The 20,255-nt window shown below is 47.3% G+C and overlaps 2 protein-coding genes across 2 annotated transcripts in view; both read right to left on the bottom strand.

Annotated features, from left to right (window-relative positions):
- Positions 1 to 2,628: 2,628 nt before the first annotated feature.
- Positions 2,629 to 5,138, bottom strand: FASLG (Fas ligand; the record flags this gene model as incomplete). The annotated part of the gene is made up of 4 exons (XM_083867666.1): positions 2,629 to 3,023; positions 3,420 to 3,473; positions 4,387 to 4,432; positions 4,764 to 5,138. The coding sequence occupies 4 exons, from the start codon at positions 5,136 to 5,138 to the stop codon at positions 2,629 to 2,631; spliced, it is 870 nt and encodes a 289-aa protein (XP_083723792.1).
- A 7,060-nt stretch (positions 5,139 to 12,198) lies between these two features.
- SUCO (SUN domain containing ossification factor) overlaps positions 12,199 to 20,255 on the bottom strand; it is a 38,034-nt gene continuing 29,977 nt past the window's right edge. The window contains exons 18-24 of the mRNA XM_083867686.1: positions 18,906 to 20,060; positions 18,050 to 18,137; positions 16,903 to 17,007; positions 15,820 to 15,974; positions 15,380 to 15,471; positions 14,273 to 14,328; positions 12,199 to 14,109 (exon numbers count right to left, since the gene is read on the bottom strand). Of these exons, the coding sequence (XP_083723812.1) occupies positions 13,663 to 14,109; positions 14,273 to 14,328; positions 15,380 to 15,471; positions 15,820 to 15,974; positions 16,903 to 17,007; positions 18,050 to 18,137; positions 18,906 to 20,060 (2,098 nt within the window). The 3' untranslated portion in view covers positions 12,199 to 13,662. The remainder of the gene's footprint in view (positions 14,110 to 14,272; positions 14,329 to 15,379; positions 15,472 to 15,819; positions 15,975 to 16,902; positions 17,008 to 18,049; positions 18,138 to 18,905; positions 20,061 to 20,255) is intronic.

Raw genomic sequence — 20,255 nt, 5'->3', positions numbered from 1 at the left:
ATTTTGGTCCATGAGAAAAACATCTAACAGAGAGAAGAATTGCAAGTCACAAAGGTGTTACTGAGAGTAGTGTAGTTATCACTGTGCAGAAGATTTTGTAGTTTTGGGTTTTTAGAATGTAGATGCAAAGGGACAAGATGGTGGTTTTAGGGCAGTGCCCTGGGTTCTTCTTCTCCCTTGGCATCCATCTTCTGTAGTGACATGGGCACAAAGTAGTTTCAGTGGATTGGGTCAAAGTAGACACGACCCTGTTAGTATAGGTGATAGGCATTGGCATAGAATTGTAAACAATGGGTACGTAGTTATCTGTATAAGAGGTAGCGACCTCCCATCACAGAGGGGGAGTGACCTTGTGTCCGAGCTGTTGAGAACATCTTGGCCGGACACAGAGAAAAGTAAGATAAGAACTAATAAACAACGCGAGAAACCAGAAAACCAAGACCTTGAGACTCCTCATCATTCTCGCGCCGAACACCAAGCACCGAGCTCAGCACAGAACACAGAGACACAGAGTCAGACAGCAGACCCTAAATCCTTCAGAGGTCAAGAGGGAAAATCACTCCCTTCGTGCCCACACGAACCACCAGCCAGCCTTGGAATATCGGGTGGGAAACAACCAGATTAAACCCCGAGATGCCTCTCTCCAGGCTGCTCCCCAGTAAAGAAGGGAAGCACCTGTTGTGCTCAGCAGGTTTGGTTACAGAGACAGCTGGACAAAGAGCTTCCACTCCCCACTTGGATGTCCCATCACCAGAAGGGCAACACAGCCCAAGCAGCAATCAGAAGAGGACAGCAATTTCCTGCCTCTCCTGGGAAGGTCTGGATTCAGCAGTTCCATCTCTGGCTGTGCTGTTTTACCCTCTGATATGTGCAGGGCTGAGGGCAGTGAGAAAAAGTCAAGCCAGAAAATCCCTAAACTTCATCCTTTTGAGATTTTTTTTTCCACCCTGAGAAATGTAGTGGAAACATCAGCAATGGCTCAGTGCAGTTTTCCACTCACACTGGCCACAGTAGGAGCCAGACCACGGAGAAGTTTTGAGGAAATTAACTTCTCTGAAACAGACAACACAAACCACAGGCCATCAAGCTGAGAGCAGCACTATGGAAAAGGAAACAAATGCTGCAGACTGCTGAAAAGCTGCATTTACTGAGACCAACAGCAGGAGCATGGGCAAAGGTGATGATGGACCTGCAGCCTTTGTGTCCTGCCTGGTGGCAGTGTCAGTGACAGCCCCAGGGTTAGAACTCCGTGGACCTGACACCAGGATGAACAAATAGGGTTTGGGGTTTTTTACACCACTTCATTTCTTTGCCCTTCAGACCAGTCTGTGAGAAGTGCTTCTGGGGCCAGAGGTCAGACAGATGGTGCCTTTGGGGACAGCAGCACTTCTGCTCAACCACAAGGGCCTGGCTCCACTCAAGCTCTAAACTGTGGATTGAGATCAGCCTCCTCTTGATGGCCAGAGTGGGCTTGGGCTACCTGGGCTGTGCTGCCCTCACCACACCTTCCCAGTCTCCAGATCCTGATGTTTCCGTGCTGAAGCTCCAAAGCCTCATGAAAGGGCCCTGCTCCCTGCCAAGCAGGCAGCAAAGAGGGAAGAGGCTCCCAGATTTCTGCTGGAGAAGGAATGAGGCACTGAACCCTGATCACAGAGGCCTTTCAGTGCTTTGGCCGTGGTAGAAGACTGTTGCATGAAATGAGGAGAGGACAGCAGCACTCACTAGAAAAATATATATTTACCATCTGTGTTTTGCTCAGGAGAGAACATCTCATGGCAAGGGGCCCAGCTGAAGTCATGCAATTGACAGGTGCCAGCATGTCACCCCCTGCATCAGGAAAGGGATGGCAAACCAGGCCTCCATGAAGAACCCTCATATGCTGAAAGGGCAGGATGGGGGCTTGAGGTGCTGCTTTCACCTTCAGCCCCACTGCCCTGCACTGCTGTGTTGCTTAGATTGCACCAGCAGAGACTGTGGCCACCCCACCATCCCCACCACCACGGTGTGGTCACACTGTTACTTCTGGGACACCCCTCACAGCACTGCTGCTCCTGGCGTGTTCCCTGCAAGGCAGTTGGGGTGAGATAAATCAAGTGGTTGGGGAGCATTTTCCATGATGGTAAGGGTCCATAACTTAACACAAAATTAAGGCAGCCCCTATCCCAGCCCAGCTGGCAGAAGTGCCTGTGGTACAGCAGTCACAGTGCTGGGCACGGGGCAGCTGTGGCTCAGGGGGAGCAGCTGTTCACACGACTCATCCCCACAGCACTATCTGTGGTGTCATGCCATGGCCCAGATACCCCTTAATACCCCCCAGCTGTCCCCACCAGGGCTGTGACATGACAGGGAGCAGCAGGTCCCACCATCTTCTCAGGCAGCAAATAGTGAGTTCCAGCAGGGTCTTCAGCACGCCACATTTTGAGTTTGTGCAATTCTACTCAGGCTGATGCAGCACAGCCCTGGTGCTTTCCAAGTGTTTGCTTTCAAACCTTTACCTTGAATCCCCTCATGCTGAAGCCCAAACATGGTTTCTGGGTGGGTTTTGTGGTGCCACTGTACCCAGGCAGCAGTCAGCCCTCACAGATCCATGTGTGTGTGTGTGTGTGTGTCTGCCAGCCACACTCCCTTTCAAAGCTTAAACAAGCCAAAGAAAGTCTTGGATTCCTCAAAATTAACCAGGGCGATTTTGGAGACGTTGACGTGCAAACTGTCCATCTTCCTGAGCTTGAAGACAGCCCCCAGGTAGCTGTTCCTGGCCCACATCTTCTGGCCCATGCAGAAGTTGAAGGCTTTGTCCTCCATGAGCACGAGGCTGCCCAGGGAGGCCGGGTTCCTCTTGTACACCACGTGGGACAGGAGCTGGCTGTCGCAGGCGCTGCCGCGGAACAGGACCTTGGAGTACACAAAGTACAGCCCCGGCTCGCTGATGAGCAGCCCCCGGTTGTGGTACTGGATGCCACTGGTGTAGGCGTGGCCAGAGATGGGCTCCCACTCCAGAGGGAGGTCCTGCTGGGCTGGGTTGCCTGGAAGCCGGAACAAGACAAAAAATAAAAGGGTGGTAAGTACATTCAGTTGTGTGTTTTCTCCTCAGGTCACACCCCACATCTCAAGGCAGCCCAGCCATTCTGCAAGCCTTGTCTGCAGCGTGGAAAGTCCTCCCTGGCCTCAGACCTCACCAACGCCAGCCCCCAGTGACAGCTCCTGCCCTGCACACCCCAAAAACCAAGCCAAAACCCGCCCTCACGGGGAGGCACAAATGAGGGGGAGGGTTTTATCTGACGAGCAAATTTCCACTGTCAGAGCAGACGTGTCACCCAAGGAGAACAGGAAAGCCTGTATGAGGTGGGCTCCTCCAAATTCCTGCCGTGCCACCCTCTGACCCCACCACAGCTGCCCACCCCTGCTCCCTTAGCCCATACCTGTCAAATGTGCCGCCCTCCTCGCCTCCTTCTGCACCAGCTGCTCCTTCTGCCCTGCACAAGGATAGGGAAGACGTTGGCCACCTGCTCCATGGAGCAGTCAGCCCAGAGAGCAGGGCTGAGCCAGCCGCAAAGCCAACACCTGAGACCCTGCCAACCATCCCACTGGCCAGGCAGGAAGCGGGGCTGTGCTCAAGAGAGAGAGAGCACAGCTGGGAAAACTCTGCCTTCCCTGGAGGGCTGAGTCCCCTTTGGAGACAGGGGCCAGTTCCAGTGACTTCGTATTTGGATCCCATCGCACTCCGTCTCTTCACCTTTCCTCAACATCTACTTCATGTTCTCTAATTTTAGAAGCAGCCTTTTCTTTTCTTGAGCCAACTACATTTTCCTCTCCACTCCCCCTTCTCCTTTATACTATTTCCCTGTTTCTATTTATTTATCCATCCCCCTCAAGAAATTCAGGTTTATTATTGATGTTCAGCTTCTGCTAAAGAAGCCTGTGATCAGAGCACTGAGCATTCAGTTCAAATGACAGCTCCCCTCCTCCTAAAGGGAAAAAAATATTGGTATAGGAGCTGATGAGAACCAGGACTGCCCTTTCCCAAGAATTTTGCTATTTCAATTTTTTTTGATTCAGTATCAGAACAAATTTGAAAATAAATTTTCTAATGACTAGAATTCTTAAGGGGGGGAAAATTAGAACTTTTCAGATCTAGAAAAAACTGTCAAGAGGACTAAAAAATTTCTTTCTGACTTGGCCATTCTTGAAAAGGATATCCTCACTTATAACATTAACATGGAATGCAAAAGAAAAGCAATAGTTTGAAAGTTCAAAACACAATTTTTAAATTGTTCTACCCAAATTGAAACTCTTTCTTTTCTTTTCCTAAATGAAATCTAGAAAAATTGGCAGGTTCTTGTGGAAAGTTTCAATTTCACTGGGTTCTTCCTCCACGGACAGACTCACCCGTGAGTTTCTGAGAGGCTGGAGGGATGTGCTCAGCGCTGGCAGACTGTCAAGAGAGAAGAGGGACACTGGCTTAGACCGAGAGCATCAGCAGCCAAGCACTGCCTTTGACAGCGGCTCAGTCTGGGTGCCCGTGGGGAGCTGCAAAGCGCTGAGAAACGCACCGAGAGACACCTGGCAGCACGCAGGAGCACAGAGATATCCAGATAAATCCGCCACCAACAAAGCAGCCCCTCACAGAGCAAGCACCCTCCCTTCCTGTGTCACAGCAGGCACTGACATGCCACCATCCTGCCCCTCGGGGAACATCCCAGACACGATCCCGTGTTTCTTTTCCCGTTTCCCCAGGGACCTGTGCCCAGCCAGGCAGACCTCACCTCTCTGAGTTCATCCACTTCCTTCTCCAGGTGAAAAATCTTAAATATGCTCAGCCCCACTCCCGTGAAGGCCACCAGGATCAGCAGGAACATCACGAGGAAGCCGACGCTCCTCCTTTCCCTGTAGTTCCGTGGCTTTCTCCTCCGGTCGGGCACGGGCGGTGGGAAAGGAGCCCCGGGGGGAGCCGAGGGACAGGAAGCCCCGGCATCAGCATAGCCGTCCACCCAAAAGATCTGCGGGTAGTAGTTCAGGTTCTGCTGCATGGACGGCAGCGGGACGGGCCGGACATGCCTGGTGGGATCGTTCTTGGGGCATCCGAACCCTGCGGGGCTCGGCGCAGCCCCGCGGGCAGCTCTGCCCTGGTACGGCTGCATCCCTGCGGCGGCGACACCCGGCCGGGATGCTGCCGCTTCGAAAGCCTCAAAGCATCAGCAGCAAAGCCCCTTCCGGCCCGGCCGGGGCTCGGAGCCCGGGCGCTCCTCCCACAGCCCCGCTCCGGGGCTCCGCCGTCCGACACCCGCAGCAGCTCCCCTAAAGCGCTGCCGCCTCCCCACTGCCCGACCGCAGCGAGTCTGTGGAACAAAAGGAACCACAAACTCTCTGGCATCCCCTTGGAGATCCCCTTGCACCGCAAGGGAGAAACGGAGCCGAGGAGTCCTCCCCAGCAGAACCCATCCCAAATGGGATGCAGGAGGATGGCTCCGTTCCTGACCGCTGGACATCCCACCCTTTCCTTGGCAGCACCGCAGGGCACGGATCCCGAGGCACAGGACACAGACGCTGCCCTGCTGCGGTAAAAGCCTCAGTGAGAAGAGGAAGAGCAGGGAGTCCGTGCAGCCTGAGCAGAACTGCCCCGGCAGAGCCAGCTCAGGGGGCTGCTCTCCTGCCTTCCAAGGAAAAACACAGAATCCGGACCGTGCTGCAAGGGCCAGCACTTTTAAGAGCTCATTACAATATCCTAATGAAGAGAGACAGGGACGTTTCCATTTCTCAATTTCCATTCCTCATTTATTGCAGATTTCTAAGTGGGGACAGTGAAATTTTCCCACAGATTTACAGTGTTCACAGGCAATTATAAACATTTTTTCTTGCACTTTACAGACCTGTCTTGAAGTGTGTATTTGTATGGGGTAGTGTTAAAAAAAGGAAATTCTTAAAACAAGAGCAAACCAGAGATTTGTCTGAAGGAACCAATCACAATACACAGGCTTTGATCTTGAACATCAAAACTGGGATCTGAAAAGGGCACATTTGAACACCCTTTGTACACTTGTTTCTCCAAAGCAAGGGCTCAGCTTTGCCTGCAACCACACCAGTAAATCAGACGTGCTGACAAAGTCTTGCCTGCACCACCAGACACCTGACTGCTTTTTGATGATACTCACCAGCCCTTTGCTTCAGCAGCAATCCATAGCACAGGTTTCAACAACCCCGCCTGCCTCTTCCTCACGCTTCTGGGTTTAAAAGACACAAAAGCAACAAAAGTCCAACTCTAACAAGTTCAAGCTTGGTCGTGCCTACCCTGGCTCAGTCCTCCTCTCTCTGTCCCAGAACAGCCACCCAAGGACAGGTCCCCATCCCCTCCCACAGCCATTACAAGAGAGGGTCACGCGATGCCTTTGCCTGGAGAGGATCCACTTCCACATTTTTCTGACACTGTGTTAATGCCAACAGCTTACTGAGGTGGGATTGAGGAGAGAGTAGCAGTTTCCCTTAAATGTCATAAGTGTTCTTACTCCACACCCACTGCTTCCCACTTTCACGAAGATGCTTTTTTAAAGGGTGGGTGAGAGGGAGAGAAAAGGAAACCAACTGAACCCATTTCGGCTGCACCTTCTTTTTTGGATGCCTACATCAAGAGCCTGCTAATACTGCATGCGATGGCAAACCAAAGTTTGCGTTGGGGCTATTTTACCATCAAAAGATGCTTAGTGCACAACATGCTTTCAGGGACATCTCCCTCTGCTGTGCTGTCACTCTCCATTTTCCTGTCACCTTCTTCAGACACCACCAAGATAACAGGCACTGACTGGAAGATAGTGCCAGGCAGGGCTGTGTCTGCACAGCACATCAGGATCACAGAGCCACGGGATGGCTGGGGGTGGAAGGGACCTCTAGTCCAAAAAAAAAGCAGGTTCTGGTGTCTGCAGGCTCTGTATTCTTCTGGCTTCCTGCTGCTCAAACGACACAGGATATTAACGGGACTACTGAAATAATGGCAGGACATTTTGCTGTAGGTAGGAACTTCACTCATGTGAATTTTGCTAGAAGACCTAGAGACAGAATTTAGGCAAGGCTGAGCCCTCCTAACACGTGGGGCAAGGACAGCTGGGCAGGAAATCAGGGCATAAGGACAGGAGGGGTGTCAGATTTGCCTCCACCACCCTATTCCCCTGAACCAGCCTGCACACCGTTTCCAGCAGCCCTATTATGTCATTTGAACAACAAGGAATATTTTCCAGTGGAAACATCTTCCATAGCCCTCATCAGAGAATTGCTCCCCTCTACCAAACCAACAAAAAACAATATGCAGACTGCAAAAGAGGATTTGCTTAGAAGAACACTCTCCATCCCCAGTTCACCCGCAGAGGAGAGGTGGGAGCTCTTATTAACAAGACACACAATTATACTAAAGTTCATGGCAGAGAACCAGCCAGCAGCTAAGAATTTGTATCAGCAGCATTCAGGTACAGAAGGATGACCAGCCTCAAACAGCCCAATGAAAACAAGACTTGAACAATGATCCAGATCTAATACCTGACAGAAAATAAACCCTGAAACTCAAAATGAACACTGAAGTGTGAATCTCTGTGTAGGAGAGGCTCTCACCGTGTTTTGGACAGAGTCTCTCTGGAAGCAATTAGCAAATATTTCCTATTACACTAGCGGAATGACTAATGACTAGCGGAAATGTTAAAAAGCAACTCTTGAAAGCCAACAGGGCTTCAGGAGTTACACCCAAGAGCCTGAGAAAGCTGAGAATCATTCACATTCAAAAACAGAGGATTCAACATCATGAGGACAGAGAAATTAACCAGAAGAAAACAAGGCAACAAACAAAGACTGCAGATCGAGCTCTTTGGGTAGAAAACAATGTGCTAGAAAGAAAACAAGTCTGAAGCTGAGAGGCTCCTCAGCTGGACATGAGCTTCCAGCAGGGAAAGCTCCCAGGCTGCTTTGAGAGCTCACACACAGCTCTGGACGGCTAGAGACACTCCTGGAACTCACTTTACAAGTCTTTTTTCAGCTCCAGAGAGGCTCTGGAAGAAGTTGCAGGAACCGTTGGACAGAAAGGAGGTTCAAATCTGTCTCTTCAAGAGCAGATTGGCAGGGAGGGATGGATGGTGTGTGGAAAACTTGTGAAGAGAGGGATGATTCCCAGCAGCAGAGAGCCCTTAAATCTCACAGAATAAAGAGCCTCCCAAAGAGCCACTAATTGTGAGCCAAATCTGAAGGAGTTTGAACAAAAAGATGATTTTTGACTGAACACTGGTATGGATACCTGTGAGAGCTGCCTCCAAAGGGAGAGCCTCTGCTGAAGCCTCAGGGGAGTATGGAAGGCATCAGAAGTCACCCAGTCTTTGCAGTTAGCACCCATATCTTCATGTTATTTTCTTTATTACATGTTTATTAATAGGGCAATGCTTTTCATTTCCTCAACAACTGCTCTTGCTAGGAGCATTTGATGCACATATAAAACCATGGCAAGAACACTCAGATATTCACACTCAAGAACAAGTTTTCAAGTCCACTGTTAACAGCTCTGGCCTGGAATTACAGTGCTTAGTGTTATAAATGCAACGGCAAATATCAGATTAACAAAGAAACAATTTATTAATAACACGATACCAATCACCAATAAAAGAGAAAACCACAAAATAGGATATTAGCAGCGCCGCGCTGGGTGGATGAGGGGTCTGCACACCAAGGTACAGGTCACCCAAATCCACATGGAGCAGGTTGCAGCTCGGGGTTTTATAGAGGTTTTCATGTCCCGAGGCAGAACAGGTGCCCAGGATAGTCCAAATAGTCCAAATAATTTTCGGATGGGCTTCCTGGATTTGTCGGACTCTGCAGACCGTATTCCGGGAAGATCCTTTCACATGCGGATGGAGCTCGCCCGGCCCATGTTTATTTCAATGTGTATTCCTCGGCAGAGAATTCTCCTTTTCGTTCGGAGAGGAATTTCACTGTCTGGGTTGTGATGCCGATTCTTATCTGGGTTGGCTAGTGTCTTTGTTTCTCGTAATGGTCCTTGTCCTGTTCTCTTCGTCTCAGGACTGAGGACGGTGGAAGCCTGGCAGGGGAATAGTTTCTACGGACAATACTTTTTTCCTATTTTATATTAACACCAATCTAACATATCTTGCTATATTCTTTTATCACGAATTTTTACCCAATGTCACATTTATCATACTTAGCACGTCCCTCTTCCAGTGAGCAAGGTGCTCTGTCCTCTCCTTCACCCTGATTCCAACAAGCAGCCAGCAGCCCTGAATACAGCAAAAGAGGGCTCTGTCCTGAGGTAGGATAGAATCCAAGGAGCCAAAGCAGATGAGGAAAAGAAGAGTAACTAAAACATTACTCTGCTGTTTTCATTTCTTTTGTGCTTGTGGTAAGTGCAGGGAAATGAGGCAGAGTGGTAATGAGGTAATGGGATCTGTTCTGAGGAACAGAGCAGCAGGGTAATTTCATAATGTACAGCTTTGTCGTGGCACAAAACAGAACAAGGTGCTGTGGCCAAGTTGTAAGGAAGACCAAGAGAACCTGCATGTGTTGAATTCCTGTCCCCTCCAGCCCCATTCCCAAGCCCTTCTGCAGGGTCTGTGCCCTGCCCCAGCCTCTGGCAAAGGCAAAAGCCAGCCCTGGCCCTGGGAAACACCAGACTCTGCTGGACAGGAGGGGCCTGGTCAGTATGCGACAATTTTATTTCTTCTTGGGAGCAGCCAGTCTCAGCCCATTCCAAACACCCTGTAACTGTGTCATTACCACTCACAGAAGCTTCAGTAGCTGCTTCCTGTTATTTTCCAGGGGAAAAAGAAGAGAAACAGCAGACAGGGACTCGTGTTTGCTGCAAGATCAGAGGGCCCTGCAGCTGGACAGAGGCTCCAACCACATCTAACAAGGGTGCAAGACAAGCCCCAAGGTGGCAAACGTTTCTTTTTCATCTCTACGTCCACAAGGGGCAGAGCTCAGTTCCTCTCCATGGCCTCCCAAAAGCTGCCCTGCTGCGTGGGAGCTCCTGGTGACTCGAATGGAAAGCAGCACAGCCAGGGCCAGCTGCAGCTCCCAGCCCCTGTTCAGTATCAGACAGAGACAGGCAGCAGGAGCCTCCTTGGAAGATTCTTTATAATCTATTCTGCTTAAATAGAGAAAGGCTAAGTGAGAAAGATGAGTGAGTTTCAGCACTCCTTCCCAACCTAAGTTTTTACCTGGACAAGCTCTGGGAAGAGGTTCTTGCTGAGCTGTGACAAAGCCCAGCAGCACCTGCAGCACCTGCAGTTGGACACTCAGGGTTTCCACGAGATGAGACACCCCGGGGTGTCACAGCACCCTGTGGTCAGGGCTCTCCACTTCTCTGTTCCAAATGAAGTGGAACATGTTTGTAGCTAATTAGGCAAAACCTGCTAAGCTCTTCCACCTCGTGCTGCGACTTGACAAAAGCAGAAGTCACACCTTAAATTTGGGTTTTCTGTTTACATCACCACACAGCTGGTAGAGTCTGCATTTTTAAAAACCCCTGGATTTCCACTCTGATACTTAGTATATATAACCTGAACACTTAACTCTGGCTAACACAGCCATTTACTCGCATGAGGTGTGTGTTTGCACCTATCCACCCTCACATGGAAACCTTCACATTTATTTTGACCTTGGGCTCAGGACCTGCCCAGGGACTGACGGTCACCATCCTCACTCCAGCACACACATTGGCTTCTGGGTGTTTTACACCAACAGCTGTCCAACCTTTGCTTGCAGTATCATAAGCTTGTCACACAGGAATTTGAGGCGTATAAACTGTCTTCATTAGAAACTATTATCCCTACACAAAGTCTATAACCAATTTAAGAGAGACTTGATTCCAAAGAACCAAATTTTGAAAGCTAGATTGCGTGACATGAATAAAACTGAAAGTAAAAAATTACTCGGGAGCCCACATGAAAGGAAAACATGAGGCAATAATAACCTGATGGTAAGAGCACTTAAAAAAAAAAAAAAAAAAAAAAAAAAAAAGTTACAGATAACTAAAAGCAAGGAGGCAGCAGCAGCAGGTGGAAGCTGTGGTTCAATCTCCAGTCTCTTACCAGAACACACTTTCAAGTCTGCAAAAGCATAACTGGCCCTGTAGGTTCCTTGAGATGCTTTATTCCCATGGCACACTTGCCATGTCTTCATTACAGGGCAAGCTTTATCACTGCTGTTTCTCCACAGAATGTATCAACTCCTCCTTAGACGAAAGTCAGGCCCAGTTTTTAACATGAATAGAGGGAGCAAAGTATTAAAGGATGGTTTAGAATGCATGTGGTTTCACATCTGCAATTGTCCACTTGGAAAACTGAATGTGTGCTTGGGATTTCAACATGCAGCCTCATTTATCAGCACAGTGTTTAGTTCATAGCAGTGTGTCCAGGGGGGCTGTTTTAAGAATTCAGTCACATCCAGCTTCAGGTGATTCTTACTGAAAAGCCCAGTGGTTGCTGGGGCAATAAAGGTACACATGCTTCTAACAAATGACATATCGAGAGGAAGGAGTAAATAAAAGAAACCTACACTTTCCCCCAGCCAAAACACCCAACACTGTCCTCCACCAGCAAACTCCACATTCAGTTTTATTTTTAAATCATAGTGCTACGATGAAGCAGAGTCCTGGGACACTCAAGTGAAAACTCAGTGCTGGGGAGGGCACCTCTGACAAGCAGCTGCTGGCCAGCCTGTGAATTTGGCATTTGGCTGCACACAGTCCTGCCGGGCTTGACAGAAGTCAGAGAGGGAGGGACCAGTAAGGGGCAAACTTCAAGCTGAAAGCTCTGGTTTGACTCCCCTAAACTTTCCTTTCAGGGCCTTTTGTGTCCTTCACAAGCCTTAGCTCTAAGTAGCAAGAAGTCACTTCATGCAGTTCTTCTCACAGAAAGCCACCACATGCAGGGATCGCCCAGGGCAAGGTGTGAACTGACCTGCTGGAAACCTCTCCAGCAGCTTCACAGGGCCACAATTCCTGACCTTTTGGACAAAGCACCACTCAGCCCTCAGAATCCATCCCCCCACACTTTTCTTTATTTAAACAGAAAAACGTATCTAGGCTGACAAGTTTATGAATTCCTTACTACAGCCCAATGGATTCCAAGTCCTAGTCCTGGATTGAAATTTTAAGACTAGTTCTTTGCAAGAATGTAAACCACAAGTTTCATTTTCAGAGGAAAAAATGCCAGTAAATGAAAGACAAAGTGTTCAGATTTATTTGGAAATTCACAGTTTCTAATGGCACTACAGCTCTGTAGTTACATACTCTTGCTCCACAACATTGGATGCTGCACTCTGGTGGTATGAATTTTCTTCATCCAAGGTTTGACATCCTTCTAAATTCGGGTTCAACATGTCTGGTTCATGTGCTCTGACTGGCTAATTGTGCAGATCAACTCTGAAAGTACATCACTTTAAAGTACTCATAAACTAACAAGAAAGCAGCAAAAAAAACGAAGGCTTTAAATAAGTCACATTACATACAATACCCAGGAAAGGCATTAGATCTGTTAAAAAGGGTACCACTAAAAGTGCTCAATAAGTTAACTTATTTTGTACAATGTGAACGTCTAAGACCTGTCAAAAGGAATAACCTTTTGTTCCACTCACTCAGAACCACACTCAACAGTTCAGCAACCACACATCCTATAGTATCCAAATATACAGTCAAAAGAAAAAACACTTGAGTATGAAATACCAGCCATACCAACACTGCACATTTGTTAGCCAATACAAAAGTGAATCTTATGGAAACACCTGCTGTGAACCAGCCCCAAGGCTAAGACTCCCAGGCTTGGCAAACTCAACACGCCCAGAGCAGGTTCTGGTAATGCAGCCTCACATTCTTCAGCACAACAGCAGTGAGCATTCCTCATCCACCTCCTCCAGAGAGCTGCAGCAGGCCTTTCAGGTGACAAATGCATTCCTCAGTCTCAGATTCCATCACCAACAGGAAATCCTGAAGAGCCACCATCACTGATTTCACACATCAGAGTAAGCTCCGATTGTGACTGAAGGTGCAAGTAAACACAATTGCCATCCCTGGTGAGAGATTTTCCTCAACAGAGTTTGCAAAACAAAAATGTAGTCAGGCAAGTCCATCTCTTGGCATTTTTACAGTATCCAGTCCACATTACTGAGTCCAGCTGAAGGCCAACACATATCCCTTTACAGCACTGTAGTGTTGCATCTTCAAAAAAAAGCTAGAGAAATTACAAAATAAATCAAATGACAAACAATTGTATCTCCCCTCTTCCAGTGGCATTATAAATAGACAAAAGGCACATAAATATGGGAAGGTGCAAGAAATAGGAACAAAGCTAAAGGAAGAGGATTAGGCTTTTATCCCTATTCCACCCAACAAACTGGGTTTCAAAAAATCTCTGCCCCAGGAACTGTGAAAAAAAACCTTTATAAAATGAACCCTGCCCGCCCTCCCTCCCACCCCAAGCTGTTCTCATAGGAAATTATCAGCCTTGTAAAGCTGCAGCTTATAGCCAAGATTGACACAATCCCATCTATTTAAAAAGGCAGAAACCAAATTTCTGAATACTTTCCAATGAGTTGAGCTCTTCGTCTCCCACCATCCTCCCACAGAATACCACAGACTGTTCTCAAACGAACAAACACTCTCCTGTTTGAGAAGTTCAGCTAGGTTTAGATGTGTCCAGAGACTGTCGTGACACCGAGTGTTCCCACTGTTATATCTTTGTTTCCTTTGATTATGTCATGCAGACTTGGCATTGACCCTGACTTAGTCTGTATTAGAGTTTTTATGAGCTTCCCTTGGTCTGAGACTTTTGACCGCCTTCGTTTTATAGCCCTCTTCTCAGTTTTTGTCTTTTGGGTCTGCCCGTTGCACAGGCTGGTGCATGCCGAAATGCCACAGAAATAGGACTCATCCGACTGCGACGACGTCTCGGAGCTCCCCTCGGATGGAGGGCCCTTGTAGGAAGAGTGATAAACCTCTCCGATGTTAGAGAAGTCCCTCTGGTTTGTGAAGGGCTTCCTTCCTTTGATCTCTCCATTGGCTATCGGGTGCAGGGGCTCTGTTGTCGGCTTAATGGTCTCTGGTTTGTCATTTTTGTACTTGCAACGCTTTTTCTGAAACCACAAGTGAAAAAAAGAGATGGTGAGGTTCTAGAAGGCAAAAAGCACATCCCAGCCAAGCCTAGGAACAAGCAGGGAGAGCAGCTGAGACGTGCACCACCTGCCAGCACAAACACCTCAGCCCCACCAGCTCCCACCCCACTGGGTGAGACGGTACCTTCTTCTCTGGGGAAAACTTCAGGGGCTCCACAATGTACAGATCCTCTGGATCCACTGTAAGAGAGAGACAACAGACACTCAGTGCTGATACTGCCAGCTCTGGAGCAACACAGCCCCAGCTAAACAGAAACATGACAAAATATTCCACTGAGCAAGCTCGTTTTTCCCTCTCTCGCTTTGTAAGTTAAGGGGGCCACAACACTAACCCTGGAAGTAAGGTCAGCACACAGAGAAATTTCCCTGTGCTGTCATGGCAGCTGTCAGTGACACACACCTGAAAATCCCTGGCTTTCTCACAGTATGGCCGTGGGAGAGGTGCAAAGAACATCTTTTTGGCAAAAGGAAGAGTCAGTGAGTGTTGAAATCTAGGAAAACAAACTGTTCCCAGTGTAAGAGTGTTTCGTGTGCAGCCTGCCCCTGACAGAACAGATGTACACCTAGCAACAAGGCAGATGTTCACACTGACATGAGACCAGCAGGGAGAATTTGGGAAAAGTGTAGTTTTGAAAAAAAAAATAATTGTCTAGGCCTTGGTTAGTGTTCACGGCATCACACTGCCAACTCAAGAGTTTTAATGGAGTTTTATTCACAGAATAAAAACCCGTGAGGCAAGTTTGCTGCACTAAGAAAAGCTCTGTCAGCAGCACACTCTGTAGTTACTATGATCATGCTTTTGCATGACACTCACGGCCTAAGAAATCAAAATTCAGTTGTCCCAAATCTACCATGAATACTGAAAAGATCAGATCATTTCTCATACCCAAGCCAAGACAAATGGTCTAAGTTTTCTTACTGAAGTTGCTAAATTTGGATCCTAAATGTCTGCCAAGTTCCAAACATAGGCTATCAGGACTTCAGAAAGTAGGACACTTAAGACTTCCCATGTCTGGCATTTCCAAGGAAAAAAAAAAAAAAGCTACTTTCTGCAAGCTTCACAGCTTTGCAGAACTGAGTGCCTGCACTGATTGCTCCTAACCCAAAAAAAACCATCTGCAGAGCAGAATACATCTGTAGCAAAAACTGCATTAACAGTTTTACCATAATTCAGCACAGTGTGCAGCACTAAGAGCAACACCACAGACCAGATGTAGGATATGAGTAATACCTTCTTTACCAGCTAGCTGAAAAGACTGGGATCTGACCAGTGGAAGGGAAGTTCTTCTTTTCAAATTCATATCATCATAGGAAGAGAAACACCTAGGAAATTTCAAAAGTTTTTTTAACACATTTTTCTCAGGACTTTGTCATGTACATTTCTCATTAAAAATCATTCTTGGCAGAAAGATAGAACTGCTTGCTAAGGTGCCCAAGAAAGCCAGACTAACAGATACAGTACTGACTATCAGATACATCAAGGTATGTTTTTCAAGTGCAGCAGCCCCAAAATGCTCCTAGAAGAGTGTTATGATCAAGAACCCCTTGCTAGCAACTCTGAGTGTGCAGAAAGAAAACTCAGAATTTAAGCAATTGTGCCAGTACCAGCAGAGTTGGGAAATATTAATAAAAACCGCAAGAACTATTACATTTCAAATATAAATACATTACCTTTTGGGGCTAGGGTAGTGATTGCTTTTGGGAATTTTTGAGAGGTAATCTTCACAGAACTGAGAAGGGCTCCTGCACCGCTGCACAAAAAGCACCAAGCCCAGAATGAGGCAGAGAACCAGAGAAATCACCAGGTAAGTCTGGCGATCAGAAACCTGCAGGGATTGGAGACAACTATTGAAGACAGAACAATTCCATGACACTGCCAGTTTTATGTTTTAAGCTCTAAAAGACAAATGCTATGTGCTCAATACACTTAGCTTTAATTTCACTAAACACCTGTTCATATTTGAGAAATTTTTCAGAGATTTGATGCAGTCTATTGGCTGTGCAGCATTTGAAGAGTGAAGGCTGAATCCCACCAGCTGCTAACAGGACAAGATTCCCCTGCCTCCAACATCAGCACAACTACAGAAGCTGCCACCCCTTGCAAAGAGCATCCAAGCCTCCCTGAAGGCAATACACCTCCCATATGAAGCCATGCTCAGAAAGTAACTTCTCTGGTTCACAGCTGACATGGATGTAACACTGTGGCAAATATAAACTTGTGCATTTTATCAGCTGACACTGCAGTACTTCACAAAGCACCACTATAATCACTTGATTCATGTGTCTTCACTGACGACACCAGTCATAAACAAGAGCGTAGCCAGCCAGGCATCAAAGGAGGAGTCTCACCCAGTGTTAGCTCAAGGGAGGTCTTTGGCAACATGCACAAAATATAAAAGATCATGTTGATGGTACTGCTTGAAATGCCAAGGAGGCAGAACATAAACATTTGAGAGAAAATGTTCCTAATATTGTTGCCAAGATTTCGCTAATCTCTAAAGATGACAACAGCCAGTGAGGGAAGGAGAAGGGTGCCTTGGCTCAGACTACAGTCATGGGGGCCAGTGGGGAGGCAGGAACTATGACCAATCTTGCTGTGCACAAGACAGCTCAAATTACTCAAATTTGCAGCTTGAAGTTTAGGATAAAATAGGCTGAAAGCAACACTACAGACAACTTAAAACTTCATTTGACGACTCTGGTCTCTTCAAATAGAGATGTGTTTATTATGTATTTCCTGTGAATTGTGATTACCTCACGTTTCAGTTCCGCCACGGTGGCTGACAGATTGGAGGCCAGCTGGGTCATGTTGGTGAGCTGTGCTTGTAACAGCTGGATTGCCTCTGTCTGACGCTGATCCTGCGGGAAACAGTCATGGGCATGCTGTCAGTGGCCACGTCCCCACTGTCACATGCACTCATGGCTACAGCATTAGTGTTCTGGCTGACACAGCAAGGCACTCAGCAGCCACACAGCCTACCCACCTTTGTTTTCAACACAGTGTTCACGTTTTTATTTGTCAGCTAGCATTTCCTAACATTATGCCAAAGTGCACTTGATTAGAGAGACTTCTGCTGTCCTCCTCATGGGCACAGTGAGCAGGCAGCTCCACACAGTCACTGTCAGGAGGCCAGAGAGCACACACAGGCACAGCTCCAGACTAAGGCTGTTGCACAGTTAGCTCAGTGAAGGACAGGAGCCCAGATCAGCCAGGAACAGCTTCCCAGCTAACAAGTACTCCCTGGGAAGAGCCCTAACAGGACTCAATTCTATGTGAAATGAAGGAAGGTGAGCAGAACACCAGGGAGACTAACCTCAGACTGACCAGCACTGATACTATTCCCAAAAAAAAAAAAAAAAAAAAAAAAATTAAACCCATCCCAGCCATCCCAGAAAAGGCAGCACATGAAAGTGTTTTAAATGCAGGTTTGGCCTAAGCCATGACCGTAGCCCTCGGCCTTTCCAGCCTTTCCATAGGCTCAGTCTCTTCAGCAGCAGGGAAATTGTCTATTGATATTTTAAATCAGATACGAAAAATGAACCAAGTTTAAAAAATCACTTTGAGTGCAGCTACAACCAAGAAACAAGGGCTGGAACTGTCCTGGATAACTTTTTCATTGGCAAACACATTGCAGAGTTTTAGCCATTACCAGCTGACAACTGATCTTTTCTTCAAGTACAAAATCAGAAAACAGAGCTGAAAATTGCTTTATTCTGAAACAACTGAGAACATACCTAAAAATCTTATTATGGAGAAAAACAGGGAAGCATGGAATGGATACTTTTAAAAGGCAGATATACAGCTCAGTTGAAAGAGGATTTCTGCACCTCTGTGCAACTCTTCACTAAAAGTAAGCCTTATCAACTAGGAAAACACTTCAATGCTCCAAACAAATCATACCTGCTCTTCTGCTATTCTTGAGGTGTTCTGAAGTTTTATTATTGTTTTATTGAAAGCCTTCTGCATTTCTTCCATTTGTTTTCGGTACCTAAAATAAAAAGTGCATAAGCCTGAAATATTAGTGCACAAAACTCCTCAGCTTAGGCTTGTCTTCAGAAAACATGACTATGTCAGCAAAAACCTTCTCTTTGCCTAAAGAGCTTTCTTTTACATCAAGTAGTACCTGCTTTTAAGTTTCAGAAATAAAACAGATATGCCTTTTGTTTTGTTTTCTTTCCCCCAAGGTTATGGTCAAATCTATTTCAACACCTTCAAGCTTAGTGCCAATTTACTGAATTCACTCTGCATGTGAGCCCCCTCCTTGGAACCAATTCTGAAATGGGTGTATCTCCCCACTCTCCAGTAGCTAAGGTGCGCCATAGAGAAACACACACAGAGACATCCTTCACAGGAAACTCTTGGTTCCCTTTCCACAGTCACTTATTCAACCAGAGTTACTACAGATAACAGAGTACTTTACGTGGAAACAATTTAATAAAAAAGGCATTGTATGTCTTTGACATTCAGTTCAACAGTAACAGAGGATGTGCCCTTTTGTAGAAAGAACTATGGACAGAATTAGTGCCTACATCCTGACAACACTTTATCCTTTTAAAAACCCACAGCAACATTCCTCAAAATAAATGGAATTTTATCTGACACATAAAGAGGGAAGCCCTGTCTCACACAGGGTAACTCCAACAGCCAGCCTTGGGTCCTTTCCTGTTTTCCATAAAGCCTTAAGCTGTGATTTACCCTCTGCCCAACTTCCCCTGTACTTCACAGGCTGGACATTACTAACCCTCCTCAGCCTCACCTCTGACTGAGCTCTTCCAAGTAGCGGCTGCTGAGGGACATGTTGACTTCCAGGGCCTTGATGCGGTTGTTGAGGCGCATGAAGACAGATTCCTTCTGATTGGATCCATGAACGAGGTTCCCGTTGGCATAGCCCAGCTCTGTGGAGTTCTGCAGCTCAGCATAGAAATCTGTGGCTGTTCTCTGTGGGCCCCCTGAGACCGTAATGGCCATCAAAGCCTCTTCTGCTGCCTGCTCGTCCTCCCTTGTCTCGGCAGACACGTGAGCCTCGACAGGAGGCACAGCAGGTTTCTGCACCTCGGGAGTGCTCTCCTTCCCTTCCACGGCCTCACTGGCTACTATGTCCACTGTGCTTTCAGCCTGCACAACAGTCTCTGTAGGCTTTGCAATCACTGCAGTAGCAACAGCCTCTCTTGTGCTCATCTCCTTCACCTCAGTGGCCACACTGGTCTTGGGGCTTTCTTCTACAACTGAGCTCTCAGCCTTTTCCATCTCAGTGCTGAGCTCTGGGACATCCACCTGAGGAGTCACCCTCGGTGCTACCTGGCCTGAGTCTTCTTTTGGAGGCTCCAGCACCACATCTGTTGTGGGGGATGGCTTCACTTCAGAAGTAACTTCTAGGAGGAGGGACTGAGAGACAGTTTGAGGATGGCTTGGCTCCAGCTCAATGGACTCTGTGGTCTCATTACTGATCTCCTCATGGACTGCACTGAAGTCTACTGCAATAACAGACCCAGGGGGCTTCTCAGCTTTGCTGTCCGATTGCTCAGGCAGCGGCTCCTCTGTTGCAGTTTGGGCAGATTCAGTCAGAGCTGGCTGTGGCTGCTGCACATCCACAGGGTAAGGTGGCCTCTCCTCACCTCCAGCCTTACTGTGCTGTCGATGCATGGCTGCTGCAACCGAGCACCACTTCAGCAGGTATTCTGAGAAGGTGGAAATACAGCACACTGCTGCCATGTCACAGCAGTACTTTTCTGTCTCCAGCTCAAACCATGCTGCCGCTTCCTCTTCCTGCTCATCACTGGACAGCAAAGTTACTGTGGACTGGCTTGTATCTTCTTCATACTCTTGTACTAGCTGAACAATTGGGCTTTCTTTAGTCAAATCCACCATTAATTGCTCTTTCTCTATCTGTGGAATATCTGTAGTAACAAGTCTACAATAGAATTAAAGACAAGGTGTTAATTCAACAGTTTTACATCCCTGCTCTAGAAGACTGTGAAAATAAGTCTTTCAGAAAATTAGCAAATTTCAGTCCAGTGACCAAAGGCCAGTTTTGAGACAGAAATTCTGCAAGACAGTATTTTCTCTGGTGATTGTCAGTCCCAACAGGCAAACAAATTATTTCAAT

This window comes from Zosterops lateralis (assembly GCF_965231275.1).
Source record: "Zosterops lateralis genome assembly, chromosome: 9".
Classification (NCBI taxonomy): domain Eukaryota; kingdom Metazoa; phylum Chordata; class Aves; order Passeriformes; family Zosteropidae; genus Zosterops; species Zosterops lateralis.
This window is presented reverse-complemented; position numbering and strand designations above follow the sequence as displayed.